This window comes from Eschrichtius robustus, chromosome 10, assembly GCF_028021215.1.
Source record: "Eschrichtius robustus isolate mEscRob2 chromosome 10, mEscRob2.pri, whole genome shotgun sequence".
Classification (NCBI taxonomy): Eukaryota; Metazoa; Chordata; class Mammalia; order Artiodactyla; family Eschrichtiidae; genus Eschrichtius; species Eschrichtius robustus.
In genome coordinates, this window is record NC_090833.1 from 33,150,170 (window position 1) to 33,167,219 (window position 17,050).

General features: G+C 49.3%; 1 protein-coding gene across 4 annotated transcripts in view; it reads right to left on the reverse strand.

The window, feature by feature from the left end:
• COL15A1 (collagen type XV alpha 1 chain) overlaps window positions 1-17,050 on the reverse strand; it is a 99,270-nt gene that overhangs the window by 64,416 nt on the left and 17,804 nt on the right. For all 4 annotated transcript variants that reach the window (XM_068551913.1, XM_068551912.1, XM_068551915.1 and 1 more), the window contains one exon: window positions 471-1,018. In XM_068551913.1, coding sequence (XP_068408014.1) covers window positions 471-1,018 — 548 coding nt within the window. The remainder of the gene's footprint in view (window positions 1-470; window positions 1,019-17,050) is intronic.

Genomic DNA, 17,050 nt, shown 5'->3' on the forward strand with positions numbered 1-17,050 from the left:
TTTTTTCAAGGCACATTATCCAAAAGGAGAGAGAGAAACTACCTCACACTCTGGCATCCCAGCTATTCCACCTTTGTAGAAATTACATGCAACTGCCACCCTTTTCCAAAGATAAAATCACTGAAGGATATAACAAACCTTACCCTTTCTATAATGCCTTAAAACATACAAAGTGCTTTCACACAGGCTAGCTCACGTGACTCCACAACCCTGTGGCCTAGGTTTTCTTATCCCTACTTGTAGATAAGAAAACACAGAGCAGGTCAGAGAATCCAGATACTGTCTAAAATCCTCAAGCTACACTGAAAACTCAGCGCTGGCATCTAGGTTTTGTGTTCTGGGCCTAGCTTTCTTCCCACCAGCATACATGCCTCTTTGAGGACATAAGAATAAAATAATAACAAGAATAGCTGCTTGCGTTTGTCGCACGGTGTCCAGCGGCCCCCCTGATCTGCAGGACTTGGACTCACAGTGAATCTCTCCAGCCCCATGGCTCCTGCGTTGCCGACGAAGATTCCCGCGCTGGGCTCGAAGGCCAAGGCCCGGGAGGACCTCGGGAAGGGGACGTGGCTGTGCTCCTCGCAGTCCACAAGGAGGGTCACTTCCTCGCCCTGGACAACCATGGCAAAGCGGTTCCACCTGTGGGTCATCACGGGCACCGGGAAGGCGGCCGCTTCACGGGACACCTTGGAGCCGGGCTCCGTATAGTAGAGGATGACCCGCTGGCTGCCGTCCTCCACTCCTGAGAGCCGCAGGCCCAGGTAGATGACCTTCTGGAAGGCATCTGTGATAGCAAAGAGCACGCCGCCTCGGGCACTGCTGGGCTTCGCCATCACGCTGATGGCAAAGTCCCTGAAGAAGGTGGGTGGGATGAGGGTCCTGGCCGGGCGGCCGACGTTGGCACCAGGCCCGAAGCTGTAAGCCGGGAAGCCACCATAGCCAGTGACAAAGGACACGGACGAGGGCAGCGGGACGCCGATGAGCTCTGTGAGGTCCAGGTGGCCCTGGGAAGCCAATTCTGCAGGGAGGGAGAGAGGAGGCCATGCTTCACATATATATTCTGCTACGCTTGGAAATGAGGAAGAAATAAATTCAGGAATGAAATGGGACCCTTCAGGAACCCCACTGTTGTGTCTTAATTATTGCTTTTCAAACTTTTTTGACAACGACTGACAATAAGAAATGCATTTACATGGCCACCCAATATGCACGTTTAGACAAATATATATCTGTAACAGTGAAACAGATGTTTCATAAAACATTATTTAGTTTTAATACTTACCAGGCACTATGATATTTTCCTTTCTGTTTAACAATTCTTTTTCTCTTTTATTAAAAACATGCTGGAAACAACCTACTGAATTGATATCGTTACCCACGAACAAGTCATGATGAGCAGTTTGGAAAACATTTAAAAATATTCCTAGAATATCCCTACAGTGTTCCCCCATCAACTTAAGGATTTTTCTCCCCATTTCTTTCTTTAAAAGAGGATAGGTTTGGGACTTCCCTGGTGGCACAGTCATTAAGAATCCGCCTGCCAATGCAGGGGACACAGGTTCGAGCCCTGGTTCGGGAAGATCCCACATGCCGCGGAACAACTAAGCCCACAAACCACAACTACTGAGCCCGCGTGCCTAGAGCCCGTGCTCTGCAACAAGAGAAGCCACCGCAATGAGAAGCCCACACACCACAATGACACTCGCCACAACTAGAGAAAAGCCCGTGCACAGCAACGAAGACCCAACGCAGCCAAATAAATAAATAAATAAATTTATTTAAAAAAAAAAAAAAAAGTGGACAGGTTTATTTTGTTTTGTTTTATTTTGAATGAGGTCTACTGTTTAAGTGCCTCAGGGTGTGGGGAAAAAAGCAGGGACAAAACGAAGTGTTCCCTGACCTTAGGACAACTGAAATACGCATCATCGTCATCGCCCTTTGTCACTGTCGTCATCATGATCAGCATCACCCACATTCCCCGGGCTCTCACTCTTACCAGGCTCTAATCTCTTCACATACATTAGCTAGCTCACTTACTCCTCACAACAACTCCATGAGGGTAGGTACTATTATCCCCATTCTACCCCAGAGAAAACTTAGAGAAGGTAAGAAATTTGCCCAAGGTAAGCCCCTCAGGAGAGCATCCCACTAAAGAGGTGTGCTCTTAACCACTACCCCTTGGGGGGAGAAATAATAGGCCTCCATTGTGGTGGCCTGGAAAGGACCCCAGGTGCATGAGCCTTGGTCCACCCAACCACCGTCCCCTGGGAGAAGGGTGCAGGCTGGCTTGCAGTGACGTGCACCCCTGTGCACCTGAGGTGATGAGATAGGAAGGCAGGTCCCAGAGAGAGGTGGGCAGGAGCTCTGCAGGCGGGACAACAGATACAAACTGGATTTTGAAAAAGAAATGTTTGAAAAAAGGAATGTGAGATATTCATTTTGTTTAACATGTTTAGATTGATTTCTTGTTGAGATGATAATTTGGGGAAATTCTGGGCTAAATAAAATATATTATTAACATTTTTAGAACAAGAATAACATAAGGAACAGGCATGGGCCCACCACTCCACTTAAGAAAGAAAATATCAACTCAGCGGAAGCTCTCATGAACTCTCTGATCCTCTTCTCCCTGCCTATGCCCCAGAGGCAGCCACTCTGGGGGTCTGGTGTTTGTTATCCCCATGCATGCCTTTGTGTGTTTACTACATGACTATATGTCTCTAACAGAATGCAGCACTGCTGTGCCTGTCTCCTAACCTCATATAAATGTTGGCATGCTGCATGTATTCTGGAACTTCTTTTTTTCCACTCAACGCTGTATTTTTGAGATTTATCCCTGTTGAGACATGTGGTTCCAGGTCTCATAGTTTCACAGCAGTACTCTAGGTATACATAAGCCACTATGGATTAGTTCACATTTCTGCTGATGGAAAATGAGGTTTCCATCACTATTGCAACCACTACTGCTATGGACCTTCTTATACACATCTCCTTGTGCTTACCTGTGCAGGTAATTCCACCACTTAGGGTAGAATTATTGGATGATATGGATATATGCATCTGCAACTTCACTGAGTGTGGCTAAATTGTTCTCTTAAGCAACTGTGCCATTTTTAAAAAAATGAGATATAACTGACATGTAATATTGTGTAAGTTTAAGGTGAACAAAGTGTTGATCTGATACACTTATATTATGTATTGCAATATGATTACTTCCCCAGCATTAGCTAACACCTACATTACATCCCGTAATTATCATTTCTTTTTGGATGCAATTATTATCTTAATTATCATCAAGATGCAACTGTGCCATTTTACATGTCCACCAGAAGCATGTTCTTGCCAACATTTCGGGGAGGTAGAGAGATGAGATTTGGGGAGTGGTCCATGGGGCTTCTCAACTACAGTGATGATGTTTATTTCTTAAACTAGGTGATATTCAAAAGTATTCCTTGTAGTATTCTTTATAAAAAATGCCATGGAAAATATTTCACAAAACTCTAATGAAAACGATTGTCCCATCCTCAACAAAAGGGCAAATCTGATCATGTTGAGGCCCTGATGAGAAGGCTTCTCTGGCCATCTGTGCCCTCAGGGTCCACGGCAGCCTGGGCGCCTGGCTGGAGAGGCCTTCGTGGTCTAGACCCAGCTGCACTCCGACTCCCCAGCATGCCTGACGCCCTCCCTCCAGGGCCCCAGGCCATCACAGGTCCTCTGCCCTCCTTGTCAAATGCTCTTCCCTCTGCCACCACCCCACCTCGCCCCACCAGTTATTTTTACCAGAATAACTAACTCCTCATTCTCCAAGACTTCCTCCCATGAAATCCCTTGTTTCACCTCCTGACCTACACCTCCTTCCAGGCCTGCATCAGATGCCCCCTCAATATACACTGAGGTCTTCCACTTCCACTCCCAGCACACTGCAGGTCCCTGTTGGGTCATTTGTCTCTCTCCCCATTGTACCACAAGAACATGGACCACACCATTTATCTCTGTGTTCCCAGTATCCAGCTCAGTGCTGATGAATGAACGCATGAAAAGATGAACAAATAAATGAATGAAGTCCAACCCCTTCAGTTTACAGAAAGAAAACAAAACTGAGGTTAAAGGAGGGAAGGGATTTGGCGGCTAAAAGCAGATCTGATTCTCAATCCAATGCTTTTTCTGTCCAGTTTGCAACTTGCATTAAAACAGAAACTAAAGTATGACAAACCCCAGAAGGCAAAAATAAAAAGATTTATAAATTTCGTTAAATTTAACAACACATAAAATTTTAAAGTTCTGCATAGCAAAAATAAATCCCCACAGTGTCAAATAAAATCCCAACCTGGACAAAAATATTTGCCACATATATCACAGACAACAGATGATTTACGCTAATACACAAAACAAACGAATAAGCAGGAGGCCAAAAATCCAATAGAAAAATGGGCAAAGAACAGGAAATTCTTTCCACAGTAAAAGAAAAAAAAATGGCTCTTAAACATATGAAAAGATACTCAACCTCATTCAGAACAAGAGAGATACAAGGTAAGATCATGAAGAGATACCATTTTCCCTATCAGATTGGCAAAGATCAGAATGTTGGATAATATTCTGTTTAGCAAGAGTCTGAGGAAACAGGCCATCGCATGCACTGCTGGTGGGACTGTAAACTGGCACAACATCTGTGGGAGGGGCACTTTGATGATATTTATCAAAAGTAAAAGTGCATATGTACTCTTTGACCCAGCAGTTATACGTCTATTTTTAGAACAGATACAGTTACAAATGTGACATATAAAGCACTTACAAGAATATCCATTGCAGTATTGTTTAAAATGTATCTAAATGTATCTAAACCATTCTGTCTTGGAATTCTTGGGGAATGGTTAAATAAATAATAACTTTTGGGACTTCCCTGGTGGCGCGGTGGTTAAGGATCCACCTGCCAATTCAGGAGACACGGGTTCGAGCCCTGGTCCGGTAAGATCCCACATGCCATGGAGCAACTAAGCCCATGTGCCACAACTACTGAGCCTGCGCTCTAGAGCCTGCGCTCTAGAGCCTGCGAGCCACAACTACTGAAGCCCGCGAGCCACAACTACTGAAGCCCACGCGCCTAGAGCCCATGCTCCGCAACAAGAGAAGCCACCGCAATGAGAAGCCCGCGCACCGCAACAAAGAGTAGCCCCCGCTCGCCGCAACTAGAGAAAGCCCGTGTGCAGCAACGAAGACCCAACGCAGCCAAGAATAAATAAATAAATAAATATATTTCTAAAAAAAATAAAAAGTAACTTTTGATATATCCATACAACGAAATACAATGCATCCTTTAAAAAGGTATGGTTCCTTAGGTTTTAATATGAAACAAGATGTATTAACTAGAAACAAACATATAAGAAAAACAAGGTGCAGAACAGAATTGCTATCAGTTGGAAATACATATATTAATACATAAATATATAAAATATATTTTAAAATATATATTAAATACATCTAGAAAGATACACCAGAAACTGGGACCAGAGATTGTCTCCAAGGAAGGGTGCTGGTGGCTGAGAGACGACAGGAGACTTTCTTTTCACTGGATACTGATTTCTACTTTTTGAATTTTACCCCAAGTACATGATGTGAAAAATAAAGACATTTACATATTTTTAAAGATGTTAACACCCTACATACCCTTTTAGAAAATATAAAACCTTTTCTTCATGTTTCTCCTCACTCAAATACAGCCCATCTCTATAGAAAGAAGAAAAAGTGAAAAGAAATAGAAAGAAAAGCAAGCAACCCACTGAGATTTCTTTTCTCCCCTCCACAGTTTAAAGATAAAAACAAAACAAAACCATGAGTACCCTGCTGATAGCTTCGCTTTCTTCTCCACTTAATCCAATGAAAGCTTTTCCTCTAGCTCCTCTCTCTCTCCTACTGAGAACAGGAGGAGAAGTCCCTCTCTGGTGGGATACTCCAGGTTTGTAGAATGTGTGGTTCCACGAGTAGTGAATGACCTGGGCCTCTCATCCAGTGGCTTGTTTCTAAGTGGTGTCCTGAGGGTTCAAGGGACAGCTGGGGGTTCAGGGTACCCAAGGACAGGGGCTGAGAGGTTCCCACCCAGAAGCCTGCTTAAACCAGCCCAGTGCTGCCATGGCCAGTAAAGCCCAGGCTTCCATGCGGCCATTCTGGGAATTCTTAATTCCAGGAGGATTCTGGTTTGGAAAAAAAAAAAAAAATCACCAATCTATCCAATCTCCTTATTTTATAGATAGGGAAATGGATGGTCAAGGAGAGAGTTCCAGGACCAGGAGGCACAGCCAGAAAGCAGTAGATGGAGCAGTGAAGCAAGGATAGACAGAGGGGAGGTGTGATTCTGCCTTAGGGGTGACTTGGAATGACAGGTGACCCAGAACTGGTGTCCTGGTCGTGGACACGTGGTCCCTCCCACGACCTCTAAGCTGCCCCAGCCCTGCCAGGCACAGACCACTGGTTGGCCAGCTGGATGGTGGGAAAAAGAGGCAGCCTGAAGAGGAGAACTACCTTGGTGTTGGATTCAGATCCAGCCTTTGCCACTTACAAAGTGGGCAGCTTTTGGGCAGATAACTTACTGGTGACGAGGGGACATCCCACCCATCTCACACATGGGGACCAAATGAGATGATGGAGGAAAAGTGCAAGTGCTCAACAAATGGTAGAAATGGGTCTTCTGTTTGATTCAAAGGTATAAGGTTAGCAAAAACCAAAGTCTGCAAAGAGATCATTTCCTAATCCTACCCGCCCCCTGCTGCCCAGACCTCAGCCATGAGAGAGGACCAGAGTGCAGGCATCAGGCAACAGGCCTTGCTTGCACTGGGTCGGCCACAGGGGGAGCCAAGCCACAATCTAGAGGAAGTCCAAGTCAGCCCAGCCGTGCTCTCAGCAGCCACCCCTCCCTCCACACACGCGGTCCCACAGCGTGGCGTGGCAGGGAGTGACCCCTGGCCTGGAGTGACCCATGCTCAGGGCTGTGCCTGGGCCTGCTAGCTCATTTCTCCTTGGCCTCCAGCAGGAAGGCCACCTGCTCAGGCGGCCACCAGGGAGGGGAGAGAAGCCAGGGAGCCAAGATAAACAGGCCCAGCAACTTGGTCCATAGGCTTGTCCTAGGATGGCTCTGTGCTGGGTGGGAAGCTAGGGGTGGAGATCACAGCTGGTGGGAAGACATCTCGCCATCCTTGAGGGGCAAGACTGGAGGGGGCAGTGCTAATGGGGGACTGACTGCAGAATTCTCTGGCCTCAGGAACCTTGGGGCCCTTTGTGGGAGGTGGCCACTCTTCGCCACAGATAACTACTTATCTCATAGGACATCTGACCTCAGTCTTAATCTCTCACTTCATTAATGCGTAGGGATAGCTTCATTTCCAATGGAAGTTCTTCAACCCACTTTTCCAATTCATGACTTTGATAACATTCATAAAGCCCCTACCTCACACCTTGTGTGCAGCTGGGGATATGGAGCTGAACCTAGAATGTAGGCTCTCAAGAAGCTCATGATCTAGGTGTCTCAGTTAGCAGTCATCCGCTCATGCTACTCACAAGATCCAGAGCCTTCAATGGCTCCCCAGCGCCCTCAGGATCAAGTTGAAATTCCACTCAAGACACCTTTTGCTTCACCTCTTCATTCTCCCCCTTTTCCTGTTCCTGTCTTTGCTCATGCTGTTCCTTCTATTGGAACATCCTCCCCTATGTTCTCACAGCCAAATCTTTCTAAGCTCACTCAGCTGCACCCCAAGACACTGGAGCTCCACTCCCACCCTATACACAGAGCCATAGGCATGACTCCCTCCTTCAAATACCCACATCAGGGCTTGGCAGAGAGTAGGCACTTGGCGTTGTGGCCTGAGGAAAGGGAACAGAGAGATGCCACTGGGCCTCACTCTCCTCAAGTCTTTGGTTTGGGCTCCTGAGCACAACTTTGGTGCAGCCCATCCCGAGGGCACAGGGAAGAGGAATCAGACGGCTTTAGAGGCGGACTGGGCAGAGGAAAATCTGAACAGTCACCACATGGTGCAACTTTCCTCCCAGGGGTCCAAAGCCAGTTTCCATGGAAACCAGGGCAGAATCCTAGTGCTGAAGAAACAAACAGGGCAGGGTTCAGGTTTTCCTTCCACAGAGATGACAGTGACCTGGCCAGAGGAAGTGAAGAACTGGAACCCTTCCCTCTCCTCCTCTCCAGGACAGCTGACATCTCTCCTCCCTAGGCAGGTCTCAGTTTCTCCTTCTATGTAATGGGCTGGTTCAGCCCTTCCATCTGTGGGGTCCTGAGGCAGTGCCTGGGGCTAGCCTGGGCTCTGGAGCTTTGCCTCCTCAGGGAACTGTATCTGGCTGGCTTTGCAAAGCTCCATCTCACAGATGATTATCTGGGACCTGAGCCCAGTGCTCGAGCTTGTTAGCATTTAAAGCCCCAAGGGACTAAGGAGCATTCCTCTGGCTCTAGGTCAAAGAGGGTTGCAGAGAAGCCAGACAGGGTGGCTGAGGACACTCCAGGAACGTGCACAGCAGCGGCCCCTGGCGGCCACACGGAGAACTGCACCCATGAAACCCAAGGAAGGCTTCCTGGGCTGCAGCTGTGAGGGACACCGCCTGTGCCAGAATCACAGTCAGTCTGGAAGTGACCCAAGAGAGCAGGGCTGAGGTCAGTGGGGAGCTGTGAACAAGCCAGGCCTAGAACCCTGGTGCCTCCCTCCCATCCTCTGCCCCTTTCCTACACCGGCTGCCTGGGAAAGCAAAAGGTGTCCCTTCCCCACATCCCATTTCCACTTGCAGCTGTGAAGACTACAGAACACTTCAGTCAGCTTAAACGGGGACTCACTGACTCTCCCTGCTCCCACTGGGGGCAGGGCTCAGGGGGTCCAGGTGATCCAACCTTGATGGAGCCAGCAGGCTAAGTGTGTATAGGTAAAGTGGGGGTGACTGCCCTTGGGACCCCAGCAGGGCCCCTCTCCCCTGGATTTCCCTGCACTCACCCCTTGGGAGAGAGGAGGTCCCCAGTGCCTCCTTTGCTGCCTGCTGGGAGTTCACCAAGCCACAGACTCTATGCAGAAAGACTGCAGCTCACCCTTTGGAGAAGGAGTTTCCTCTGCCGCATCCCTCCACGCCAAAGTCTATCTGGTTTCTGCTTGCACATCTACACTGTCCAGGAGCTCAACGCCCCCAGGACAACTCTGGCCACTGCTGGGCAATTCTAAGTCTTCTTTCTCCCAGTATGCTAAGGCATGTCCTCCCGTAGCTCCCACCTGCCTGGCTGGGCCTAACTCTGCCCTCTGGACTTCCACACCGTGGCCTCTCAGACACTGCATGGAATGGTGGACAGGGCCCGGCCTGGGAGGCAGATTCTGCCACCAATGCAGTGTATGATCTCGAGCAGTCCCTTCTCTCTGAGCCTCAGTTTCCTCGTCTATGAAATGAGAGGCCTGCATCAGATGGTTTCCAAAGGCCCTTGCCAGGTCTGAAGGTCTTCAGTTTTGCATCCTCATCTCCCATCTGTTTTCCAGTTTCTCTAACCACCCTTAACTGCCGGTTCCTTCAGCCCACAGCCTTCAGGCCTGGAAGGAATGACTCCAATGGGGACCAGCACAAATCCAGCTCTCCCCCTACAGACGTCCTCGTCTTTGGACAGTGTGGCCTGGCCAGAGGTGGGGAGCACTGTGCCCAGGAAAATGTCATAGCTCTGCCTGTGAGGAAACATCACCGCAACCAGCCTGGAGCCCCCGGAGGCGCCCAGCTCTACCTGACTCCCTTCCCGAGGAAAATGAACGAAGCAGAATTCCTGCTGCAGGGGCTCCATCCACACCCAGCAAAGATGCAAGAGGTTCTTAGAAAAACCTACCACCCAATGCATTTCTTAGAAAAAAGAACTGTTTGCCTGCCAGGGAAAAAATCCTGCATCAACTTAGAAGGAAGACCTGGGCTTGCCAACAATCAAAGACCTCATTTTTCTGAGTTACAGAAGAGCATTTTTCTACATGTAAACTTAGAACGCCTCTTTCCCTTTTCCGGTTTTCATATATAGCGCAGGAATTTTCCTGCTCAATGAAGTTACTGTATGAGCTCTCCTCTCTCTCTCTTTCTTTCAGGCCTCTGACCTCAAGTGAGAAAACGATGGTTTTGAAGGGGCCTGGAGGTGGTCAGAGTCCTGGCAAGGTGTGGGCCCTGCAGCTTGGTTGCCCTGCCTAGCAGCTGGAAGGAGCTGGGCCCAGCTGGGTGCCCCAGCAGGAAGAAGTCTGCACCCACCAGCACCCTCTCTGGTTTCGAAGCATCCTCTCACCTGTTCCCTCGCCAGGGGGGAGGGAGGCAAGGTGGGGCTTATTCTCTCATTTGGCAGAGGGAATCAAGCCCCAGAGAGGGGAAGTAACTCACCTGAAGCCCCAGTGCGGAAGCCAACCTATTACAGCCCACTGCCTCCTGGGCTTCCCCCTCAGCTCTCCCTCTGTGTTTCCACAGTCCCCGTCCATCCCTCCACCGCTACACCCTCATCTCTGCATTCTGGTGGTTAGTGCCCTTCCTTCCCTGATATGCCTAGACATGGGCTCCTGGGCATGGATCATGCAGACTCATCTCGCGGTCCCTGGCACCAGCACGGAGTCTGGCAAGGGTGACCTATGAATGGATGACAAGAAACAATAACATCTGTGGCTAAGATTTACTGTGGGCTTGCTGCGTGAGAGGCACTATTTGAAGAGCTTTCCACCAATCATTTCATCTTCACCCTTGATTCTTTATGAAGTAGATAATATTATTATCCCCATTTTACAAGATAGAAAACTGAGGCTTGGAAAAGTTAATTACTGCCCCAAGGCCATGAAGATAATAAGCAATTGCAGTCAGGATTCAAATCTGACTAGGTAGTATAATGTGGTATGAAGGTTGCCGTCCTAGCCGCACGTCAGAGTCACCCAGGGAGCTTTTAAAAAGACAGAGGTCTGCCCCTCCTGCCTGGCCCTATGGAATCAGAGTCTTCCAGAGTCTGGCCTGGGTGAGGCTGATGCCCTCTCCTGGTTGGCAGCCACAGGTAAGGGTTAACCTCCTGGGGTTTGGTAGCAGAACGATCTGGGCTTGAGCCCTGGGCCTACCACTAACTGGGGTGTGACCTTGGGCAAGCCAGTTCGCTTCTCTGAGCTGTAAACTAATCTGTACAGCGGGGCAGCAATAAAAGCTGGCTCCCAGAGTCACCATGAGAATGGACAACACGATGGGCCAGGAGCACTCAGGACCCAGAGACTAGGCCGACTCTGGGCCGGGTACCTTCATGGTCTCTGCGGTTCCCTTCACAGTCACCCTCCAACTGTTAGCCTTTACAGAATTAATAACAGAATCAGATAAGTAGGCCCAGAGACTAGGGAACTGAGGAGCTGAGCCTGGAGAGAGTGGTATGACTCTCTCATTCTGTGACTGGGGCCTGCAACACCCGCCTACACACACACACACACACACACCGGCTAGGCAGAATTGGCTCCAGTGCAAGAGCCATACGCAAGCCCCAGGAAGCAAGCAGTGGGTCTTGCTGTGCTGCTGCTGTGAGGGCCTTCAGACCCCTTCCTCACTGCCTTCCCCAAACCTGGGTTCAGAGCCACTGCAGGGACCCCGTGCACCAGGTGGTACAGTAAAGGCTAGCAGGTGTGGGCAGGCATGAGGGCCACGGGCATCTGGGAAGGGTTCTGTAGTAACTCCTCTCAGTTTATGGCCCTTCCTTTTCCATTTGGGGAACAAAGACTCTTTGAGTGTGATGGAGGCCTTGACTCCTGAGGATGACATCAACTGCGGTGAGTCACCACTCCCAGCAGCAGCTCCGGAGGGCTCAGCCCGGGGCTCTGCAAGGAAAACTCACAAACTCACTGAAGCGGGCCTGGAGGAAAAGGGGCCTGCCCCGGGCACGTGAGGGGCACCAGAGAGGAACTGAACAGGTGGCAACCTGCTGGAAGTGGGCAATTTCAGGAGCTCCTGAATGTGCCGGGCTCCACACTGCAAGGGGACACAGAACCAATGCTGGCAGGGCAGCAGGGTCAGGGTAGATGACCAGACGGTTCCCAACTGTTCCCCGGGGCCAGGGATGGCAGGAGGGCAGGTAGGGGCATGGAGGAGGCCACCAGCAGGAGAGGGGAGGCTAAAGGAGGCCTGCCCCTCAGCTCCCTAACACACGCAGATACAGTCACACATACACACACACACATCCAGATTCACGCTCGTAAAACCACACTCATACACACACTCTCACCTATTCACAACACTCCCACGAACACTCACACACACCCTGATACAGATATCCATACACACACATTCACACACTCACACGTATATGCACACATATCCATACACACACCTTCACCCACTCTCATCCCATACTAACACACCCTGACACCCTCACACACTCACACACACATCCACACACAAATCATTCATGGAGACTCTCTCACACATTCACACACCCACACTCATCTACCCTGATCCATACACTCACACCAAAGCAACTCAGACTGAATTTGCTTGATATTTTGGGTTCCAATTACAGCCTCATTTGAAAAGGATTCTGCAGCTAAAAACTAACCCCCCAACACAAAGCCACCCATTAGAAACCCTTCCACGTTATAGATGTTGAAGTGCGGGCACTGCAGGGGCAGATGTTTGCCTGGGGACCCACAGAGAGTCTGCAGCCCACTCTTTCTTCTCTAGCTTCCTCTTTAAAGGTCTGAAGATCTTCAGCTGCACTTCCTACACACAGGGTTTCAGTTTCTCTGATGTGGGCACATTTTCTGGATTCTGCCCTTATCAGTAAAACCTTCTTCTCAGGATATTAGATTTGGGTCATGTCTTCACACAGCATCGAACCCAATTAACTCATTCTCTTGGAAGCAATGCTAGAAATGGCTGAGCAAGAAGTATGAACCGCAAGTGATATGGGTACCTGGCAGAGCCTGGCACAGGTAGGTGCCCAATGAATGTTAATTTCATGAATGTATGAGGAAAGTGTAACAATAGCTCGTGTGTAGTGAGCCCTTATTATGTCCTGCGCGCCATGTACTTTACCTGCCAAGAAGTGGTTCTCAACCCTGGCTACACAGAATTACCGGGGAGATCTTTAAAAAATATTTATGCCAGGGGCCCACCGCCAGAGATGTTGATTCAGTTTGTCCAGGCATGGCCTGGGCACCAGCCCCCCAGGTGATCCTGATCCACAGCCCCGTAGCTCTCCACAACCACCCCGCTCTTACTGTTCCCAGTCGACAGATGAGGGAACAGCGGCACAGAGAAGTTAAATAACTTGCCCGAGGGCACACAGCTATCAGGTCCTAGAACTGGCGATTTTAAGATATGAACCTTAAAGGTCTGAGGCTAGGAGTTGAGTCTCCCTCTGCTCCTCTGCTCTCCAGGAATGTCACTTCAACCCAAGGCTGCCCCACTCCAGGGAGCACACCTTGACTGTCCCGGCCCTCGGTGACCTTGGGCCCGTCTGCCTCCCTATTCCCATTGCCCCGCTGCCGATCCCCACTGCTCTGAGCACCAACACTCAGCACCTGCCTCTCAGGAAGGAGCTTTGCCCCCAGCGAGAGACAGTCTCTCAAGGGCTGCATCTTCTGAGCAGATCTGGGAGGGAACTGGACTGCCACTGCTCTCATTTTGGCCAGCCTGACATATGTTCCAAACTAGAGAAGGATCTCCAAGCAGCACACTATTAGGGAGAAAGATTCAGCCAGGTCTGGCTTCAAATCCCAGTTCAGCATTTAAAAGCTGTGCAACTTTGCACAAGACGCTTCAGCTCTCTGAGCCTTGGTGTCTACATCCATAACACAGGAATAATGCCACCTACTTCAGGAGAGACTTTCGAGAATGACTTGAGATAACAGATGTAAAATACTAGGCAGAGGGCCTAGCAAAGCATACATTCAATATAGCACAGTGGTTGTTGTTGCTGCAATTATCGTCAATGATATTAGCCTTCTTTTCTTTCCCCTGAATAATTGTCAGGAAAGATAGGTTTGTGCAATTTTCCCTCTGGGTCTCAGTTTTCTCACCTGCAAAATGGGGTGAAATGACCTCCTTCAGCTTAGTTGCAGTGAAGGTCAAATGTGGTTCTGCATGTGAAAATGCTTTGTTAAGCATAGCCTGCTCAGGTGTAAGGAGCAACTAACATGGACAGAGAGCTCCAAACAGGTGTAGGGGCCTGAGAGGGCTGTTTTTCTCAGATTAGTGAAATTTGAACATGCTGAAATGCTATAATGTGGCCAGTGGAACTTCATAAGCAGAATTTCCTGTCCCAGCCTGGGAATGGCTTGAATAAAATGGGGCTGACCAAGAGGAGCTGGAATCTGGAAATTGGTTTAGCATTCCCACTCCATCCCCTCCTGACCCCAGGGCAGGACGCTACAGTCAGGCTAACTGCAGCTGCTGGAAGAAACAACAACTAAACGATAATAATGGCCCATGTTCACTGTAGTGGGTTGAATGATGGCCTCTAAAATGATAGGTCCATATCTTAATCCCTGGAGCCTGTGAACGTGACCTTATTTGGAAGAAGGGTCTTCTGAAGATATAAATTAAGGATCCTGAGATGAAGAGACGATCCTGGATTATACAGGTGGGCCTTAAGTCCAATGACAAGTGTCCTTATAAGACACAGGGGAGATTTGACAGAAGAGAAGGCGACATGATCATGAGGCAGAGATTGGAGTGATGCAGTCATGAATCAAGGAATACTGAAAGCCCCCAGAGCTGGAAGAGGCAAAGAAAGATTCTCTCCTAGAGCCTCCACCGGGAGTGCAGCCCTGCCAACACCTTGACATTGGACTTCTGGTCTCCAGAACTTTACCAGTTTGTGGTAATTTGTTAGAGCAGGCAAAAAACCTAATACGTTCATTGAACACTTACTGTATGCCAAGTCCTATTATAAGTGTGGTGCCTGGACTAAGTCATTTAATACTCACAACAACCCAGTGAGGAAGGTATTATTACCTGTATTTTATACATGAAGAGATTGAGATGCAGAGGGATGAGGTCATACAGGTAGTAAGTGGCAGAGACAAGATGTGGACCCAGCCTGGGTGCATTCTCTATGGACACAGGGTTAGGCAGGGCCCTAGCTGCGATGGGGCTTCCCTCGGATCACAGCACAGCCGCAGCAAATGAGCTGCCTCCCAGACAGGCTGATGGGAGGCCGAGTGCCCTGAGTGACTAGATCCCACTGATTGACAACAGGGAGAGGCAGCCACGTGGCCCCAGCTGGGGGGAAGGAGGTTGGTGATCTGTGGGATGCAGAGAGGCTTGGGAGGTCCAGCCCAGGGGGCCTGGGCATGTCAGCGAGGGTTCTACAGCCAGGAGGAAGCTTGTGGCCTCCAAGGGAGCTGCTCCCCAGAGAAAGCCTGTCCCAAGCCGGAGGAGGCCACGCTTCCAGGAGGGGCAACAATAGCTACTTCCCTTGCCTCCCCACCTTCCCCTTGCCCTTCCCTGAGGGAAGTCCTCTCCAGCCACACTGGGAAGCTGGGCCTCAGGGTTGATTTTTTCCTAAATGCCTGCAAATGGATCACCCCACCTTGCCAAGAAACCCTCCTTTGGTAAGTTTCCCAGGAAGCTCCAGTTCCTCACTTCTATGTTATTATCTGTTTATTTGCCTATGTCTCCCACCAGCCTGTGAGCCCTTCGGGGGTCAGGCATCATCTGTTTCATGTTTATATCTCCCAACTTCATCTTCACCCCTCTAGCACAGGGCCTTCCTGAGTTAGGCAAAAATTGAGCATTGATGGAGGAATGAATGAACGAATAATGCACACATGAGTGAATGAATGAGCTTAATGGATTCTGGAGAAGAGTGACCGTATGCCTGTCTTACCATATTACATTTATTGTCATCAATACATACAATCAATACAGTCTTTTTCAGCAATTACAAAGAACTCTAATGAATGCCAGCTGTTTGTCACAGTGATCCCACCAGCACCATTTAGCTCAATATGCACTTAACAGCCTAGCTCTCATCTGATCCAACTGTTGAAGTATAATATAATATTAATAGCCAAACAGAGGCCTGATGTTAACTTTTCTGAGGGCTGCAATCTTCCATCATTTTGGCTGACCCTTAAGCAAGAGGGTGCAGAATGACCAGCCTTCTGAAAAATGCCTGCCTTGGCTCTCACCCACCAAACTGAGCTGGGAGTGCCGCTCTAAAACACACTGGCCTCTTAGATTTCAGAGTGCATTCCAGCTGCCTCCCTGGAACAAGGGTCCGGGTAGGGATTATGGACAATGTACGCTTCCCCTTCTCGTGATATACTATTAGGTTCTTGAGGTTTGGCTGGAGACCTATCTGGGGGCTAGAGCATGAGCTAGGGCCACTGGGCAAGATGGGGAGGGACAGGCCAGCCCTCGAGGTCCTGGGAGAAGAAGGGTAAGATTCCTACTCCTTCCTGCATCCTCACCCCAACCTCCAGCCCCACGTTGTAAGGCATGGGGGTGGGAGGGGCATCGATGGTGGGAGGAGCTTGAAAGAGTAATTCTGGAGCTTTCTAAGTCTCTAAGTAAGGCATGTCCTTGGGTATTTCTTGAGTTCTTTTGCATGATTGACACCACGTGGTCCATAAAATCTCTTACAGAGTTAGAGGTGCTAACCATATGCAATTCAGTCATAACTTACATTGTGCCAGCCCCGAGAGAAATGCAGCCACAAGGGGAGGATGGATCTCGGAAGGGGAGGCAGGAGTGGACCTCCCTGTCTTTCACTCTATCCTGGTCCCAGTCCAGGGTTCTGGCATTGCCCACAACCAGCATCCAGTGGCCACACTTGTCTGGACTTGGGCCTGGGGTGGACTCTGGAAGATCAAGAAGACTCGGACTCTGGTCCCCGAGTAGCTCTCAGCCTAGTAGAGAGGGCAAGACACCAACACACAGAGCCCTGGTACAGGTGCCTGAACTGAAGGACAGGGCAATGGAGATGGGCCTGGAAGGCTCTGCACAGGTGAACATGGTGGAGCAAGCAGAGCATAAGCAAACCTATGGAGTTAGGAAACTGAGGGGTATGTGGGTAGTCCCGGGGGATGGGAGCAATGGGACT